Raw genomic sequence first — 18,327 nt, forward strand, 5'->3', positions numbered from 1 at the left:
GTGGTTTTTGAAAATGTCTTCTAGGAGCACTGCAGACTACATGGAGGAGGTAGAGATGGTAAGCAGGAAAACACATAGGAGGACAGATTAATTATCAGAGATCATGAAGCTTAAACGGGCAGAAGAAGGTGCATCTTTTTCAGAGTTATTGGATATCGATTAGCAAATTAGCTTTGTATCATTATTAATAATGTACAAGAATCATTTGGGAAGTATTTCTTTAAAAGCAAAAAAAAAAAAAAAAAAAAAAAAGTTTGTTTTGAAGTTAGAAATCACTCAGTACTTCCAAGTCATGCAACACATTTAAGGCATTATGTATTCAACGACTTGAATTTAAATGATGAATCCATTAATATATTGCTTGAAATATAGACCATAGTCTTTGTCTTCCAGAGGATGTTTTAATCAAAATATTAAAAATAAGCTAGAGTCTCATTCAAATAGTTAATTCCAGCTGCCTTTTGTAGTAATATATCATGAATTATCTCTCTGATGGATGGGTAGCCAAATGCAGATAAAATTAGCTTTGCAGTCATTCATTTTAAATTGCTCTTGAATCATTTGAAAGTAAATTCCATTTCAGAAGAATATGCTTCAAGTCTCAGACAAAGAGGTAATGGTCCTGTATTTTATGATATAAGCAATAATGGTTTAAGTCTTATGATTCAGAAATATAGAAACTTATGTATTAAGTTGATGAAAATTAAGGCTTGATATATAGCAATAAAACCACCAACCTAAAGCTCCCTAGATTGATGTTCATAGCATAATATTTTCCTGTCAAGAATTAGGTGGAATGAAAGTCTATAAAAATAATACATGATGCAAAGCTTTCTCTTCTCGGATATAAATGAAAAAGCAAAAGCCTATATGAGATAACAGAAGAAAAGGAAATACTGAGATTTATTGACATCAAGATAAAAATGGTACTACTGTTGGAATGTCAGTATTGAGTAATAGTAGAAAGTGGAAAATTAAGTCAAATATCGGAGGAGGGCAAAATGAATAATAACGTTATCTCTAAATCAAAAAAGCATTAAGTTAATACTGAATTCGTTGTACAGAACAGTAGCAGCTCTGGAAATTTTACTCTGTCAATTTGAATGAACTACATGTACAAAACTCGTTTCACAAGTTAATTAATCAAGTCAATTTGCCCAGATAGCACAGTACAGTCAATATCAGCAGCTGGGGTGTAGCTTTATAGAAAATGTAATAATTTGGGAAACCTGTGGCCTGTTGCCAGAAATAAGCTCACAGTCTGAAGTTGCTGTTCACAGATCGAATTCCTATTATCACCCTAATCTCACTCCTTCAGATATTTATATTAAGAAATAAAGTGGTAAGAGGATGTACTCACTGCTCTTCTTGATTAGAAAAAAATCAATTTTTTTTATAGTTTCAAGTTTTGCAGCATGGCCCTAACAATATCAGAAAGTTGGGGGTTATTTTGTTTTGTTTTGTGAGTTGTTTTTTTTCTGTAGTATGGTAATATGAATTGAATGCAAGGTACTGACCTCAGTAAACAGTCTACCAGCTCAGGGTGAAATCTCAAACTTTCTTATCCCCATGGGTTCAGCAGTCCTTTAATGCCCTGAACGAGTTAAAATTTTAGCACGGCAGGGCTTTTACTTATTTTGGATCAGAGGCCCTTGGATGAACACTGGGGAATATCCAAAGGAAGGCCACAAACACATGAAGTCACATGCATTCCCTTGCACACATTGCAAATACACTTGCTTAGATAATTGACGTGAGTCTGAGTTTCTCAGTCTGAATAATTGTGATTTCCTTTAGAAAACATCTAATTACCACAAGAAGCTGGGAAAAACCAACTAAGCCCCAAAATGAATATCCAATAATAAAGATGCAATTTCATTTTTCAGACTTTCCATGAAGTGGGGCGCTCATTTAATTGACACTTACAGACAGGGCTGGCTTCACGGGTATGTGACCTCTGCTGTTATACAGGACCAGTGTTTGATTTAATGTTCTGCTGTCACCATCCCAGAATTCTTAATAAATTTTTAACCGGAGACTCTGAATTTTCATTCTGCATTGGGCCACACAAATTTTGTAGCCAGTCCTATTTGTATGTATTTCCATTCATATTATAATTGTAAGTGAATCTGAAGCACTATAAACTGTAAAATCCCTTGTGAATTTTTTAGGAATGATCAAAATTGCCATTAGTATAAAATTCATGCATTTGTAAAATTTTTATTGACCCCCTATAATAAGCTTGACACTGTGCTAGACTTATGAAAAGTGAAAATGTAAACAATACAGCCCCTGCCTTCAAAGAGTTTAATTTCTAGTGTTAAGCATTTGTTGTATAGTTCTGGTTTTTTGAAAACTGGTAATAGTCTTAAAAAGCCAATTGCAACGCTCAAAAGTACATTTCTCCACATGTGTTCAGGCAAATGCATTGCACAGAGTACTGAACTTTTCATGTAGGTTAAAGGTATTTGCAGCTTATCACTTTTTATCTTTAAATACATGTAGCTATAGCCATGCTGGATGTTTAAATTAGTTTTCATCTATTCTTTTAGGTGAAGAGAATTGGCTTGCTTGTTTGATTTTTCAAAAATTTCTCTAGAAAAGAAAAATTTAGGATACAATTTTATGAAAAGACAATTTCTAAACTAACACTGTATCTGGGAATTAATGCTGAAACTTGACAGTTTTGTATGGAGCAAGAAACAGAAAGTGTTCTTTTAGTATGCTTAACTTAATGGTGGGACCACCTTCTGTGGTTAGGTAAGGTACCAGGCCATCTACTGTATGTGGAGAAGGGAAGGATTTCACAACAGTGGTGAGCCCACTAATAATCAGCTTGTCTGCATTTTGTCATATCTGTCCCACTGTACAGATCTACTCTCAAGGTCTTGAATTTTCTATATTAATGTCATTCTCAACAACTGAATTGAGTAATAAAAGCGTTATGCCATATTACCTGTCAGGAATTCATCTAGAACATAGGCTTGAATTTACTTTGTGAATATTACAGGAAATTTTAATAAACTAATATGCTGTGGTTGGCTAAGGCATCTCTCTAGATCAACTTTAAGAGATGGGTTCTGCAGAAACTAGAATGATATGTAAAGTAAACACTGGATTTATCGAATTAAAGCATTCTGAATGATAGAAATCATTCCTTAATAAGTTGCATTTTCAAGAGTTAACAAACATCTTGAAAAATCTGTGTAAAACCTCAAACCAAGATGTAAGTTTATTTCTCTTTACTTGTTGTGATCATGTGGTCTTAAAAATTAAAATTAAGGAAATACAAAGTGAGTTTGCTCATACATTTTCTAAATATATTGTTAAATTATTACTTTTTTCCCCAGAACTTAAAAGAGCTGCTTTTGACTTGAAAATGTGTGACTTTTTTGCTTCCATTTGTTTTTTCAGTAGTTCACAATAAAATAATCAGAAGAAAGAGATACATGCTTTGACAAGGCAAAGTAATAAATTTTTAGTGCCTATGAAGTTTTTCTGTAGCATGTGAACATATAAATACTTTTGCTATATTATTGAATAAGGTAAGGTAGTATACAAACTTCCGTATCTTGCAATCATTCCTTTTAAAGGACAAGTTTTACCTTCTGAAGCAATGGCTGAAAGATTTTTTTATACTTTTCATGCTTAAATATAGTTATTAAATACATTCACATGTTTTTGTGTGTACAGACATAGTTAAAAAATAAAATCTAGTTGACCTTCTGCCTTAATGAATAATAATAATTAAAAACAATAGCTAACCTTCTATAGAGTTTGAGTCATATTTTGTGGAGTTTTATTGATTATCAGCACTGTCCATCATCACATATAACAGTAAGTGCTTTAGAAGAAAGAAAAGATTGGATAAGACCTTCAAGACGTCAGTTTCATGATGATGGATTTGTCAATAAATAGTTCAATTTCTCATCCCTTTGCCTTTCTGAACTATGTTTATTTAAGCAGTCTTGAGTGTTCTTGCATATTGACTAAAGGAGCTGAAATTGATGGAAATAAGGTTATTCTTTAGTAAGCTGACAGTTTTGGTCCTTGATGTTCAACAATGGAAAAACTAGAAATGATGCCCTGCCAAAAGAAAGCAAATTAAGGAAGTAAAGTGAGAAAGAAATCTAGGTATAGGAAACAACATTTACATTTCAGTGTCAGAAATTTACAGCTGTGGGCAGCTTTAAATGCTAGTTTTGTCAGTGATGCAGGTAAAGTCAATTTTTACTGCAAAACAGATTAGCAGAGACCGGACACCATTACTATTTGATATCTGTCTTATGACTTGAATGAAAAAAGTTCCAAGCCAGTTTTCTTAGTGGACAGATGTCCACTATACCAATGACTAATGCAGGACAACAACTGAAGGAGTAATGAAATGACTTTCCAGGCAACATGTGAGCAACCAGTCTTTAAGAACCAGTACCATATGCTCTATTTACTACTAAATACAAGTACATTTAAGGAACTTGTAAAAATTTTAATTTTAGCATCAGAGTTTTCACATTCCATATTTGCCTGGGTATTTAACCAATTTGGGGAATTAATAATAGTTTTGTTCTCCTCTGTCCCACATAGGAAGATTATTATTAGGCTGAACTTATGTATGGTGTATTGAAAAGACTCTTTTTACCTTGACTTTTGTAAAACACAATAATAGGTTTTGTTTTTAAAAGCACTTTTATTATTAATTTTTTATTTGAATCATGCAAAATCTAGGTTTAAAATGTATCTCAAAGTGTGTAAATTATCTAAACTGGTTTTTAAATTTTGAGTTGAATGAATATTTCACACAGTGACATCTTTTGAAAATAACAACAGATGTGAATTTGAATGTAAAGATCCTTTATTCATGTTTCTAATATTTCTGCTCAGCTCCTTGCAAAGGATGTAAGCTTTATCTGTGAGCCTTATACTTTTCAAAGAAATGTTTCTAACAAAGTTGCTCTTGCTTTTGTCTGCTCTCAAGGGTGACACTCTATAATGGGAAATACAGTGATATATTGGGAAGATCGTGGTTTTTAGTTGAGATACACATATATTTCAGTTTCAGTTCTACTATTTACTACCTATGTGCTCAGGGCAACTTATTTATCTTTCCTGATGTTGAGTTTTGCGGTGTGTAGAAATGGGAATAATAATCCATGTCCTTAACTGAACGACCAGTCAATAGATCTAGCATACTGCCTGACACACAGCAGGCATTCAAATCACTTAATTATTGCATTTATGAGTCATTATTTTTACATGACTAGCAAGTAAGAGGCAAGTTGTTCCAATGTGTTAACCATTTTCCACTTTCTTCTTGTTTTGCAGACGACGACTTTTTTCATGAACTCCCAGAAACTTTTCCTTCTGACCCACCTGAGCCTCTGCCACATTTCCTTATTGAGCCTGAAGAAGCTTATATTGTGAAGAATAAGCCTGTGAACCTGTACTGTAAAGCCAGCCCTGCCACCCAGATCTATTTCAAGTGTAACAGTGAGTGGGTTCATCAGAAGGACCACATAGTAGATGAAAGAGTAGATGAAACTTCAGGTGAGTTTTCCATTGCATTTGCATTGCAGTTCAAGATTCACTTACTCACTACTCTAGCCTGTGGCCATACCATTATTTCAATTAGTGGAATGGGAAATGAAGTTCTTCTTTGACAAAAAGTTTTCAATTGGTTTGGTTAAGATTTGGTGATCTTGTTTCATGCACTGCAAAGTAAAATGTGATGAATAAATCTTGACTCAATTCCTGTTGGACTACATGAAATTAAAACATGGTTCATACTTAAGAAGATAAATAATGTAAACAAATAGACTCACAATGTTAAATGCCCTAACAAAAGATGTTCTTCAGTTGCACTTGCGTGATAGTCAGATCTAAATATGCTGAGATCTGGAGAGCATTTTTAACTAGGATAAATTGAACATGTTTACATTACTGTTTAATGTTAATTCATGTGCATAGTTTGCCCTTATATTTGTTAAGGATTTGCAAATGTCATAGATTCAAGGATCTTATACTCATAACTTACACCCAAAAGTGGATCCTAACTTCCTAACTCTTATCTAAAATCAAATTGAGGGTGATTGAGAACAGTGATAGTGTAGGATCCATGAAAGAATAAATGCCCTTTCTTAGAAGATGTTGATCTGATTAGCTTTGCCCTTAGCATGGTTAAAACTCCTGACTTTGTTGCTCTGTAAATACCATCCTTAAAGATAAAATACTAAAGGCAAAGAAAGGATGAAGTAAATTCTAATAACCTGTGGGATTTAAATTAGATATAAAGGAAAGTTTCTTGATAATAATTTTCTGCTCCACAATGGGTAAGTTAGGGTAGTTGTGGAATTTCCTGGAGTTCTTTTAAATTGGAAACATACATATCTTTCCATGGTGGTTTAAGTGTTTTTGCTCTCCAACAGGGAGAATAACTCTTTGACCTTTCAGATCTCTTCCACGCTTATGATTTTGTAATGTTGACGTATATTTAAGTATTAATACTTTATTGTTTAACATTTTCAAACCAAAGAATATCAAGCATGACAAAAAACTGAAACATTTAAATATCTTTGTTATCCCTCATAGATATATCTCTGTACTAAAATGGATACCCATTTTCAAAATCCAAATTGTAAATAATTCATATTTGTGCCCAAGTTTTGGATTAACCAGAGACAAGTAGAGACGAGCACATGAGGGCTGTCCTTTGTACTTCAAGGTCTCCAACAATATAAATAGCATATTGAGGTGATAGAATGTAAAGAAATAGAATAGATTATGAGAGACCTGAGAAGAGGTAACTTTTTAAAAAGCATGTGAGCCATATTCTTTATAACATAAATGGTCTTTAGAAAATCAGGTGGCAGCTCTACATAATTGCTTATCAATTTATGAATCAATATGCTCACTGAATGCAAGCTGATGACTGCAGATATAACTGGGTATCCAATTGTAGGGTAGCTTACTTCAGGGAATTGTGCCACGTCTTGGTCTAATTACTCAGAAAATAACTCCACCAGATGTCTTCAAAATCTCAAGTGGATTGAATTTTATGTGTTTCAGCTCATTTATTTGTATAGATTTCAGACAAATAAGCTTTAATGATCAAAGGAAAGAGAAAGAAAACACAAAAGCTAAAATACATCACAACATATTCAGGCTTATCTTTACAAAAATAATAAAATACCTATATCACAAGATTATAAATAGAAACAAAACTATTATAATATTGAATGCTTCTAACAATTTCATGCTATGTTGGTAACACACCCACACACACACATACACATATATAGAGAGAGATTTCCTTCCAGTGAAACTCTTAATTTTTATAATTCTATACAAAATTAATATTACAGATAACAATGATTAAGACTACCTTTTAAATTAACTATAAACTAAAATAGTTTGTATGTTTCCATTCAAATTCAGGAGAGATAGATGAGAACTAAGAGAAGATTTGGGAAATTCAATACTTTCACAGTTCTCCTGAGATTCAGGAATGGAGTGAAATACAATATAGCTTTATTGGTAGCTTCCATTTCCTTCCAAAATTTTACAAGAAAGGCAGTATGCAGCCAAAGACTGACATACTAGACTCATGTAAGTATTACCTTTAATGTTAGGAAAAACTTGGTGGGAATGTACATTAGGACAATATCTATGGAGGTTTCTCAAAGAGCTAAAAATAGAACACCATTTAATCCAGCAATCCCACTACTTGGCATCTACCCAAAGGAAAAGAAATGATCACATCAAAAAGATACCTACACTTATATGTTTTTCTTGCTCTATTCACAATAGCAAATATAGGGCATCAACCCAAGTGCCCATCAGTGGAAAATCAGATAAAGAAAATGTTGTATATACACACAATATAATACTGTTCATCTATAAAAAAGAATGGAACCATGTCTTTTGCAGCAACATGGATGGAACTGGAGGCCATTATCAACTCAGGCCCAGACATATATTAAGAAATGAAGCAATTCAGACCCAGATATATATTAATAAATGCCACATATTCTCACTCATGAGAGCTAAATAATGTGTACACATGAACGTAGAGTGTAGAATGATAGACAATGGAGACTCAGAACGGTGCAGGTGGATGAGAGGGGGGTAGGTGATGAAAAATTACTTAATGGGTACAGTGCATGTTATTCAGGTGGTGGATACCCTAAAAGCCCTGACATCACCACTGTGAAATCTATTCATGCAACAAATTACACTTATATCCCATTAATTACTGCAAATTTTTTAAAAAATGAGGTTAGGAAAAAGACAAAGTTGCCCATACATACCATTATGAATTGGTATTATTCTAATCTAGCCAGTGCTGTTAGACAACACAAGTAAGAGGTACAAAAATAGTAAAGAGGCTAGGCGCAGTGGCTCACACCTGTAATCCCAGCACTTTGAGAGGCCCACAAGGTCAGGAGTTCCAGACCAGCCTGGCCAACATGGTAAAACCCCATGTCTACTAAAAATACAAAAATAAGTTGGGTGTGGTGGTGTGTGCCTGTAATCCCAACTACTTGGGAAGCTGAGGTAGGAGAATCTCTTGAATCTGGGAGGCAGAGGTTGCACTGAGCTGAGATTGCTCCACTGCACTCCAGCCTGAGTGGCAGAGTGAGACTCTGTCTCAAAAAAAAAAAAAGAAAAAAGAAAGAAAGTAGAAAATTATAATTTATGACAAATCGTGTGATTTTGGACTCCTGGGAAGTATGAATTTTCAAAGAAAAAAATTTTCTAAATCAAGAGAATAGAGAAAATAGCTGATAGAAACTCTGTATAACCAACTAACTTTCCTATGTACAGACAGCCAATTCAAATTAAAATGCAGTACAAGATGTTATTTAGAACAGCTATGTAAAATAAAACATGTAGGTATATACTTAATAATTTTGCAGAATTTTATAAAGGAAATTTTTAAATCCTACTTAGAGACAAAAAAGATATCATGACTTACATAAAGGAAAGACATATTTTTCATGAATGGAAAGCCCGAATATGTTTAAATGTCTGATATTTATAAATGAATCTGTAATGTCACCGTCATTGTTTTAAAAATAATTTGGGAAAATAGCTGAGAGAATTCTTAACTAGTAGAGTAATGAGGAAACCCCAACTCATTATAAATATGATGCCAAAATAAGTCAAAAGAATTTGAACTTAGCAGAGGACAAAACATACAGATTAATGGATTAAAATAGAGATCAGGAAATACTCAAAGATGTAAGGCATTTGAGTATTATAATATACCTATTATATTACCTAGAATGTAATAAAGATCAGTTTTTCAACCAGTTAGGAAAATAGTTTGTTCGGTACATGAATTGACACAACAAGATAGGTGGTGGGAAATAGAAAAATAATAAAGAAAGCTTGAATTCTGTCTCATTCTTTAAAATACAATAAATGCTAGATTTTGGGGTTTAAAATCATCATCATCATCGCCACCATCAGCATTATCATTAGGAGAAAATTTGGCAGTTGGTTGGTTGGCCTCAGTGGTGGGCATAGTCTTTTAAATTAAGAGACACAATCTGTAAGTTTTATAAAAAGGCATTATTAAATTTGAATATCCAAAACAAGAAAACCACAAACAAAACCAAGTGACAGATTGAAAAACTAGTTACGGTATCTGTGGCTGTATATTAGCCAAAGGGCTAATTTTATAAATATAAAAATAGCTCCTAAACTATATTTAAGGAAAAGATCAGCAACCTAATAGAAAATTGAGCAGAGTTGTTGATACAACAAGATTCAGGAACAGCAATGTAGGAAGGAGATGTCATCAGGATCAAAACATTTTTTAATATATAGTGTTGATTAAAGGCATAATTTGTTGATGGGTGTGTAAATTGGTATAATCTTTTTGAAGGCCAATTTGAAGATACCATCAATATTGACAGGTATATAGCTTTAACTGAGTAATGACAAACTTAGGAACACTCTGAAAATATAATTCCAAATGTGCACAAAGGTTGTCCTTTGAACCCTTGTTGCAGTTGCATATTAGGGACTGTTTATCCCTAGGATGGAATACTCTGATACTTTTAAATTTATTTTTTATTTTTTTTGAAGACAGGGTCTTCCTGTGTCTCCCAGGCTGCAATGCAGTGGCATGATCATAGCTCACTGCAAGCCTCAAACTCCTGGTGTCAAGTGATCCTCCCACCTCAACCTCCCATATAGCTATGACTACAGGAACACCACCATGCCTGGCTAATTTTTCATTTGCTGCAGAGATGGGGTCTTGCTGTGTTGCCCTGAGAAGGGAGGGAGACTTCCTTTGAACCGTTGCTTGCAGCAGGGATGTGGCTCATTTACTCTTTGAGCTGCACTCAAACTCTTTTCAGGAGGGGGAGCATGCAGGTGAGAGGGTACAGGAGCTGGGGTGAGTGCCTTTCGGCTCCAGTAGGAAGGATCCCTTTACCAGCTGGGCCCCACAGCAGCAACTAGAAGCTGCCTGTGACAGAGCTCTGGAGCCCCAGGGGGCATGTGTTATAAACAATGCCTTTTTAGCTTTGCCTCTGCAGATGGCTTAAGTGTTAACAAGCTCAGTGAAGAGTCAATGGGACAGCCTTTTTGGGTTCCCACACCCAGTGTGTCCCGAATTCTTTTCTGGTTTTAAGGAAGAATGGGTCACATGAACAGTTTGAAAGGTGATGAATGCTGAGGATTTTATTAAGCATTGGAAGTGGCTCTCAGGGGAAGGGGAGCTTCAAAGAGGATAGTATGGGAGGGAGGTGATCTTGCCCTTTGGAGCTGGGTTCCTCTCCAAAGTCCTGCAGTCAGAAGTTATGCTGTGTCTGTCTGTAGTCTCTGATGCTCAGTTGCTTCTCTCAACATTCAGCTGCTTGTCTCTCTGCCAGAGGGCTTATATGGGCACAGGATGGCGGGCAGGGCAGGCCCAAAAGGTAACATTTGAGCAGAAAACAGGGGACTGCAGTTTCCAGGCTTGAGGGTGGGGCCTTTGCTGGGGAACGGCCCTCTTCTTCTCAGTAGGTCCCTGCCTCCTATCCATATCACTGCGTCTACACGGGTGAGGCCCACCATGCCTGGCCATAATACATTTTAAAACAATGAGGTTGCTCCACATATGAAGCTATAGAAAACTCTCTGAGATAAAATTTAGCACGAAAGCCAAAGTAGAGAACATTGTGTGTGATATGCTTCCATGCATAAGGAAAAAGGATGCATGTACATTTGTATGTGCATTGGAATTATTCTGGAGAAACATAACAAGCAGTTGACAGCTTAGAGTCTGAGATGATAAAGAGACTTTTATTGTTTGAGCTTTTTTTCAATCCTGTGAAAGTGCTATTTTCATAATAAATAATGAAACCTGAAAAAAAAAGCCCATACCACTTTATTGCCTCTCTTTGCCTGCTATCATAAATCCCCAATATGGACAAATATTGGTGGAGAAATTTGTAGGCTTTTTATGTTAAAGCTTTTTGCTTTCTTGTGAGATCAGAAATATTGTGAATGCAACTGAAATAAAGGCATTGTTTTTTTGGAGTGGTGGGGATTGAGGGTTTTCCCTGAAGCTAAATTCACCCTGCAACTTTGGTTCTAAACTCTCTGCTTAATGGAGTCTAACTGTAGCATTGCTGGGGCCTTAGTGGTTCTTAATAGCAAGAACTGTTAGAATACATTAAGTCTTGGAATGTATTTCAAGTCAGAGAAATTTTCTTAGTATTTTAAAAAATCAAACCTTATTATCATATGATAAGACAGAAAAAAGTCATTGCAAACAAGTTGTTTTTATACATACCTCTGCCTTATAATAATATTTAGAAGGATATTTAGTGAAAAGTTGACCACGTTCAATAAAATATCTATCAAAGGTAGCTGCATATTAAAAAACTACAAGATGATAAAACTGAAATAAAACAAAAGTTCTTCTCCAACTTCATAATATTTTCTTTTAAATTATGAAATAATTTAGTAGGAAGCAAATCATGATTTATACTCACTGAGTATATCTATCCATTGATCATAACAAAATGTACTGATTGAAGATCATTCATTACCTCTACTCTGCTTTTCTATCATTTAAACCACATTTGCATTTCTTGCATGTATGTAATATAAGAAATAGAAAAGTGGAAAGTATCATATGAGATAGTTTAGAAATTTTCAATATTTGAAAGCTCTTGATTTGGTAATATGGTAATACATACCTATGTTGCCTTCAAAATTCCATAGAAATCAGGATCTACTCAATATTTTGTGGTTACATTTTTAAGAAAAATTCAGGCTCAGCTGTTCACTTTCTATTTACTTGATGTCTTTTCAACTCTTGTTTCCATGGTACCTAAGATCTACCATCTAAAAGCAAATATTTTTCCTCTGTGAAGAAGCAAGGGAGTTTAGAAAGCCAAGGTTATGTTGAGATTTTAATAATCTCTGAGATTTTTCTTTTTCATCTTAATTATTCTCAAGTGAGCAGAAAATATCAATAAGGTCAACACAACAAAAATAAAACAAAGTTCCAGCCCTTCTACTGAACACCTTATGTGTATTCTGTTCTTTAATCAACACAAGAGTCTATGAGATAATTTCTAAGACTCTCCTTTGGTAAATCAGGAATCTGAGGATCAGCAGAATAAAGAAACAAACTTGCCCCAAATCACAAAATAAGAAAGTGACACAGCCAAGATATGAACCCAGAGCTCTCTGCTTCCAAAACCTTTGCTCTTGGCCCTCTGCCTTGTGTCGCCCTAAATTTTGCCATATCTACCAAACATGGAACAGTTAGTCTAAAAAAGAGCTATGCAATACAATTATTTATTTTCCCAGGAAAGCAAGGGCTGCTTCAGAGTGTCAGCTGCGAGTGTGTCTTTCATGTTTTTATTTGCCTTCCTTGCCTTGTATCAGGTTTTCCAGATGTAGGCCTTTGTGATTTTTTAATGTAATAGCATAAGCTAGTTAGGGTCTGGTTTTTCATTCTTAAAGGCCTTTTCTATTGGGCCAGTTAGCAAACAGTGAGCCTTAATAGAAAACAAAAAGAACTGATGAATATAAGCTATAATTGGGCATAAATTTAAGTGAATTGCTTCTACTCAAAACCTCAACTTAGAGCTTTCACAGGTATACTGTGCTCACTCAAGTCCCTGTTTGTCGCAGGAGTAGCAACATTGAAAATCTTCCTCCTTTTGTATTCCTATTTCAGATACCTCTTCTTTCCAACCAGGCACCAAAAATTAAAATCTCAGCTTCATTCTTCACTCCAACAAGCAAAATGATCATTAAGTATTGCCAATTTGTTTTCACATCACTCTTCTGTTTTACTTTATTTTTTTTCCCATTTATTTATTTTATTGCATTTTAGGTTTTGGGGTACATGTGAAGAACAGGCAAAATTGTTGCACAGGAACACACGTGGCAGTGTGATTTGCTGCCTTCCTCCCCATCACCTACATCTGGCATTTCTCCCCTTGCTATCTCTCCCCAGCTTCCCACCCCCCACCGTCCCTCCCCTATTTCCCCCCAACTGACCCCAGTGTGTAGTGCTCCCCTCCCTGTGTCCATGTGTTCTCATTGTTCAACACCCGCCTATGAGTGAGAACATGCGGTGTTTGATCTTCTGGTCTTCTGTCAGTTTGCTGAGAATGATGGTTTCCAGGTTCATCCATGTCCCTACAAAGGACACAAACTCATCGTTTTTGATGGCTGCATAATATTCCATGGTGTATATGTGCCACATTTTCCCTATCCAGTCTATCGTCGATGGGCATCTGGGTTGGTTCCAGGTCTTTGCTATTGTAAACAGTGCTGCAATGAACATTCGTGTGCACGTGTCCTTATAGTAGAACGATTTGTAATCCTTTGGATATATACCCAGTAATGGGATTGCTGGGTCAAATGGAATGTCTATTTCTAGGTCCTTGAGGAATCGCCACACTGTCTTCCACAATGGTTGAACTAATTTACACTCCCACCAACAGTGCAAAAGTGTTCCTATTTCTCCACATCCTCTCCAGCATCTGTTGTCTCCAGATTTTTTAATGATCGCCATTCTAACTGGAGTGAGATGGTATCTCAATGTAGTTTTGATTTGCATTTCTCTGATGACCAGTGATGATGAGCATTTTTTCATATATTTGTTGGCCTCACGTATGTCTTCTTTTGTAAAGTGTCTGTTCATATCCTTTGCCCACTTTTGAATGGGCTTGTTAGTTTTTTTCTTGTAAATCTGTTTTCGTTCTTTGTAAATTATGGATATCAGCCCTTTGTCAGATGGGTAAACTGCAAAAATTTTTTCCCAATCTGTTGGTTGCCGATTCACTCTAATGATTGTTTCTTTTACTGTGCAGAAGCTGTGGAGTTTGATTAGGTCCCATTTGTCTATTTTGGCTTTTGTTGTCTATGCTTTTGGTGTTTTGGTCATGAAGCCCTTGCCTACACCTACGTCCTGAATGGTTTTGCCTAGATTTTCTTCTAGGGTTTTTATGGTGTTAGGTCTTATGTTTAAGTCTTTAATCCATCTGGAGTTAATTTTGGTGTAAGGTGTCAGGAAGGGGTCCAGTTTCTGCTTTCTGCACATGGCTAGCCAGCTTTCCCAACACCATTTATTGAACAGGGAATCCTTTCCCCATTGCTTGTTTTTCTCTGGTTTGTCAAAGATCAGATGGTTGTAGATATGTTGTGTTGCCTCCGAGACCTCTGTTCTGTTCCATTGGTCTATATCTCTGTTTTGGTACCAGTACCATGCTGTTTTGATTACTGTAGCCTTGTAGTATAGTTTGAAGTCTGGTAGAGTGATGCCCCCCACTTTGTTCCTTTTGCTTAGAATTGACTTGGCTATGCGGGCTCTCTTTTGGTTCCATATGAAGTTTAAGGTGTTTTTTTCCAGTTCTGCTAAGAAGGTCAATGGTAGCTTGATGGGGATAGCATTGAATCTGTAAATTACTTTCAGCAGTATGGCCATTTTCACGATATTGATTCTTCCTAACCATGAACATGGAATGTTTCTCCATCTGTTTGTGTCCTCTCTTATTTCGTTGAGCAGTGGCTTGTAGTTCTCCTTGAAGAGGTCCTTTACATTCCTTGTTAGTTGTATTCCTAGGTATTTTATTCTCTTTGTAGCAATTGTGAATGGAAGTTTGTTCTTGATTTGGCTCTCTTTAAGTCTGTTATTGGTGTATAGGAATGCATGTGATTTTTGCACATTGATTTTGTATCCTGAGACTTTGCTGAACTTGCTTATCAGTTTCAGGAGGTTTGGGGCTGAGACGATGGGGTCTTCTAAATATACAATCATGTCGTCTGCAAATAGAGACAATTTGACTTCCTCCTTTCCTATTTGAATGCCCTTTATTTCTTTTTCTTGCCTGATTGCTCTGGCTAGAACTTCTAATACTATATTGAATAGCAGTGGTGAAAGAGGGCATCCTTGTCTGGTGCCGCATTTCAAGGGGAATGCTTCCAGTTTTTGCCCATTCAGTATGATATTGGCTGTTGGTTTGTCATAAATAGCTTTTATTATTTTGAGATACATTCCATCGATACCTAGCTTATTGAGGGTTTTTAGCATAAAGGGCTGTTGAATTTTGTCAAAGGCCTTCTCTGCATCAATTGAGATAATCATGTGGTTTTTGTCTTTGGTTCTGTTTATGTGGTGAATTACGTTTATAGACTTGCGTATGTTGAACCAGCCTTGCATCCCCGGGATGAAGCCTACTTGATCATGGTGGATAAGCTTTTTGATGTGCTGTTGCAATCGGCTCATCAGTATTTTATTGAAGATTTTTGCATCTATGTTCATCATGGATATTGGCCTGAAGTTTTCTTTTCTTGTTGAGTCTCTGCTGGGTTTTGGAATCAGGATGATGTTGGTGTCATAAAATGATTTGGGAAGAATTCCCTCTTTTTGTATTGTTTGGAATAGTTTCAGAAGAAATGGTACCAGCTCCTCTTTGTATGTCTGGTAGAATTCAGCTGCGAACCCATCTGGACCTGGGCTTTTTTTGGGTGGTAAGCTCTTAATTGCTGCCTCAACTTCAGACCTTGTTATGGGTCTGTTCAGGGTTTCGGCTTCTTCCTGGTTTAGGCTTGGCAGGAGGCAAGTGTCCAGGAATTTATCCATTTCTTCCAGGTTTATTAGTTTGTGTGCATAGAGTTGTTTGTAATAATCTCTGATGATGGTTTGAATTTCTGTGGAATCTGTGGTGATATCCCCTTTATCGTTTTTTATTGCATCAATTTGGTTATTCTCTCTTTTCTTTTTTATTAATCTGGCTAGTGGTCTGTCTATTTTGTTGATCTTTTCAAAAAACCAGCTCCTGGATTTATTGATTTTTTGAAGGGTTTTTTGTGTCTCTACCTCCTTCAGTTCTGCTCTGATCTTAGCTATTTCTTGTCTTCTGCTAGGCTTTGAGTTTTTTTAATCCTGCTCCTCTAGCTCTTTCAGTTTTGACGATAGGGTGTCAATTTTTGATCTCTCCTTACTTCTCATGTGGGCACTTATTGCTATATATTTTCCTCTAGAGACTGCTTTAAATGTGTCCCAGAGATTCTGGTATGTTGTGTCTTCATTCTCATTGGTTTCGAAGAACATCTTTATTTCTGTCTTCATTTCATTTTTTATCCAGTCAACATTCAAGAGCAAGTTGTTCAGTTTCCATGAAGCTGTGCAGTTCTGGGTTAGTTTTTGAATTCTGAGTTCTAACTTGATTGCACTGTGGTCTGAGAGACTGTTTGTTACGATTTCCGTTCTTTTGCATTTGCTGAGGAGTGATTTACTCCCAATTATGTGGTCAATTTTAGAGTAGGTGTGATGTGGTGCTGAGAAGAATGTATATTCTGTGGATTTGGGGTGGAGAGTTCTGTAAATGTCTATTAGGTTTGCTTGGTCCAGGTCTGAGTTCAAGTCCTGGATATCCTTGTTAATTTTCTGTCTGGTTGATCTGTCTAATGTTGACAATGGGGTGTTAAAGTCTCCCACTATTATTGTGTGGGAGTCTAAGTCTCTTTGTAAGTCATTAAGAACTTGCCTTATGTATCTGGGTGCTCCTGTATTGGGTGCGTATATATTTAGGATCGTTAGCTCTTCTTGTTGCATTGATCCTTTTACCATTATATAATGTCCCTCTTTGTCTCTTATGATCTTTGTTGCTTTAAAGTCTAATTTATCAGAGATGAGAATTGCAACTCCTGCTTTTTATTGCTCTCCATTTGCTTGGTAAATCTTCCTCCATCCCTTTATTTTGAGCCTTTGTGTATCCTTGCATGTGAGATGGGTTTCCTGGATACAGCACACCGATGGGTTTTGTCTTTTTATCCAATTTGCCAGTCTGTGTCTGTTGATTGGGGCATTTAGTCCATTTACATTTAGGGTTAATATTGTTATGTGTGAATTTGATACTGCCATTTTGGTGCTAGCTGGCTGTTTTGCCCTTTAGTTGAGCTGGTACTTGTTGTTCCTTTATATGTGTAGAGCCTCTTTCAGGAGCTCTTGTAGAGCTGGCCTGGTGGTGACGAAATCTCTGAGTACCTGCATGTTCCCAAAGGATTTTATTTTTCCTTCACTTATGAAGCTTAGTTTGGCTGGATAGGAGATTCTGGGTTGAAAGTTCTTTTCTTTAAGGATGTTGAATATTGGCCCCCACTCTCTTCTGGCTTGTAGGGTTTCTGCTGAGAGACCTGCTGTGAGTCTGATGGGCTTCCCTTTATGGGTAACCCGACCTTTCTCTCTGGCTGCCCTTAGTATTTTCTCCTTCATTTCGACCCTGGTGAATCTGATGATTATGTGCCTTGGGGTTGCTCTTCTTGACGAATATCTTTGTGGTGTTCTCTGTATTTCCTGGACCTGAATGTTTGCCTGCCTTGCTAGGTTGGGGAAGTTTTCCTGGATAATATCCTGAAGAGTATTTTCCAGCTTGGATTCATTCTCTTCGTCGCATTCGGGTACGCCTATCAAACGTAGATTAGGTGTTTTCATATAGTCCCACATTTCTTGGAGACTTTGTTCATTCCTTTTTACCCTTTTATCTCCAGTCTTGCCTTCCTGTTTTATTTCATTGAGTTGATCTTCAACCTCTGATATCCTTTCTTCTGCTTGGTCAATTCGGCTGTTGATACTTGTGCATGCTTCACGAAGTTCTCATGTTGTGTTTTTCAGCTCCATCAATTCACTTATATTCCTTTCTATTTTGTCCATTCTCGTTAGCATTTCGTCAAATCTTTTTTCAAAGTTCTTAGTTTCTTTGCATTTGGTTAGAACATGTTCTTTAAGTTCACAGAAGTTTCTTACTACCCACCTTCTGAAGTCTGATTCTGTCATTTCATCACACTCGTTCTCCCTCCAACCTT

The 18,327-nt window shown here is 36.1% G+C and overlaps 1 protein-coding gene across 2 annotated transcripts in view; it reads left to right on the top strand.

Moving 5' to 3' along the window:
• UNC5C (unc-5 netrin receptor C) overlaps nt 1-18,327 on the top strand; it is a 393,986-nt gene that overhangs the window by 209,935 nt on the left and 165,724 nt on the right. For both annotated transcript variants that reach the window (XM_032239558.1, XM_032239559.1), the window contains exon 2: nt 5,323-5,544. In XM_032239558.1, coding sequence (XP_032095449.1) covers nt 5,323-5,544 — 222 coding nt within the window. The remainder of the gene's footprint in view (nt 1-5,322; nt 5,545-18,327) is intronic.

The sequence above is a fragment of the Sapajus apella genome, unplaced genomic scaffold, assembly GCF_009761245.1.
Source record: "Sapajus apella isolate SASKATOON/1434 unplaced genomic scaffold, GSC_monkey_1.0 scaffold45, whole genome shotgun sequence".
NCBI classification, from domain to species: Eukaryota; Metazoa; Chordata; class Mammalia; order Primates; family Cebidae; genus Sapajus; species Sapajus apella.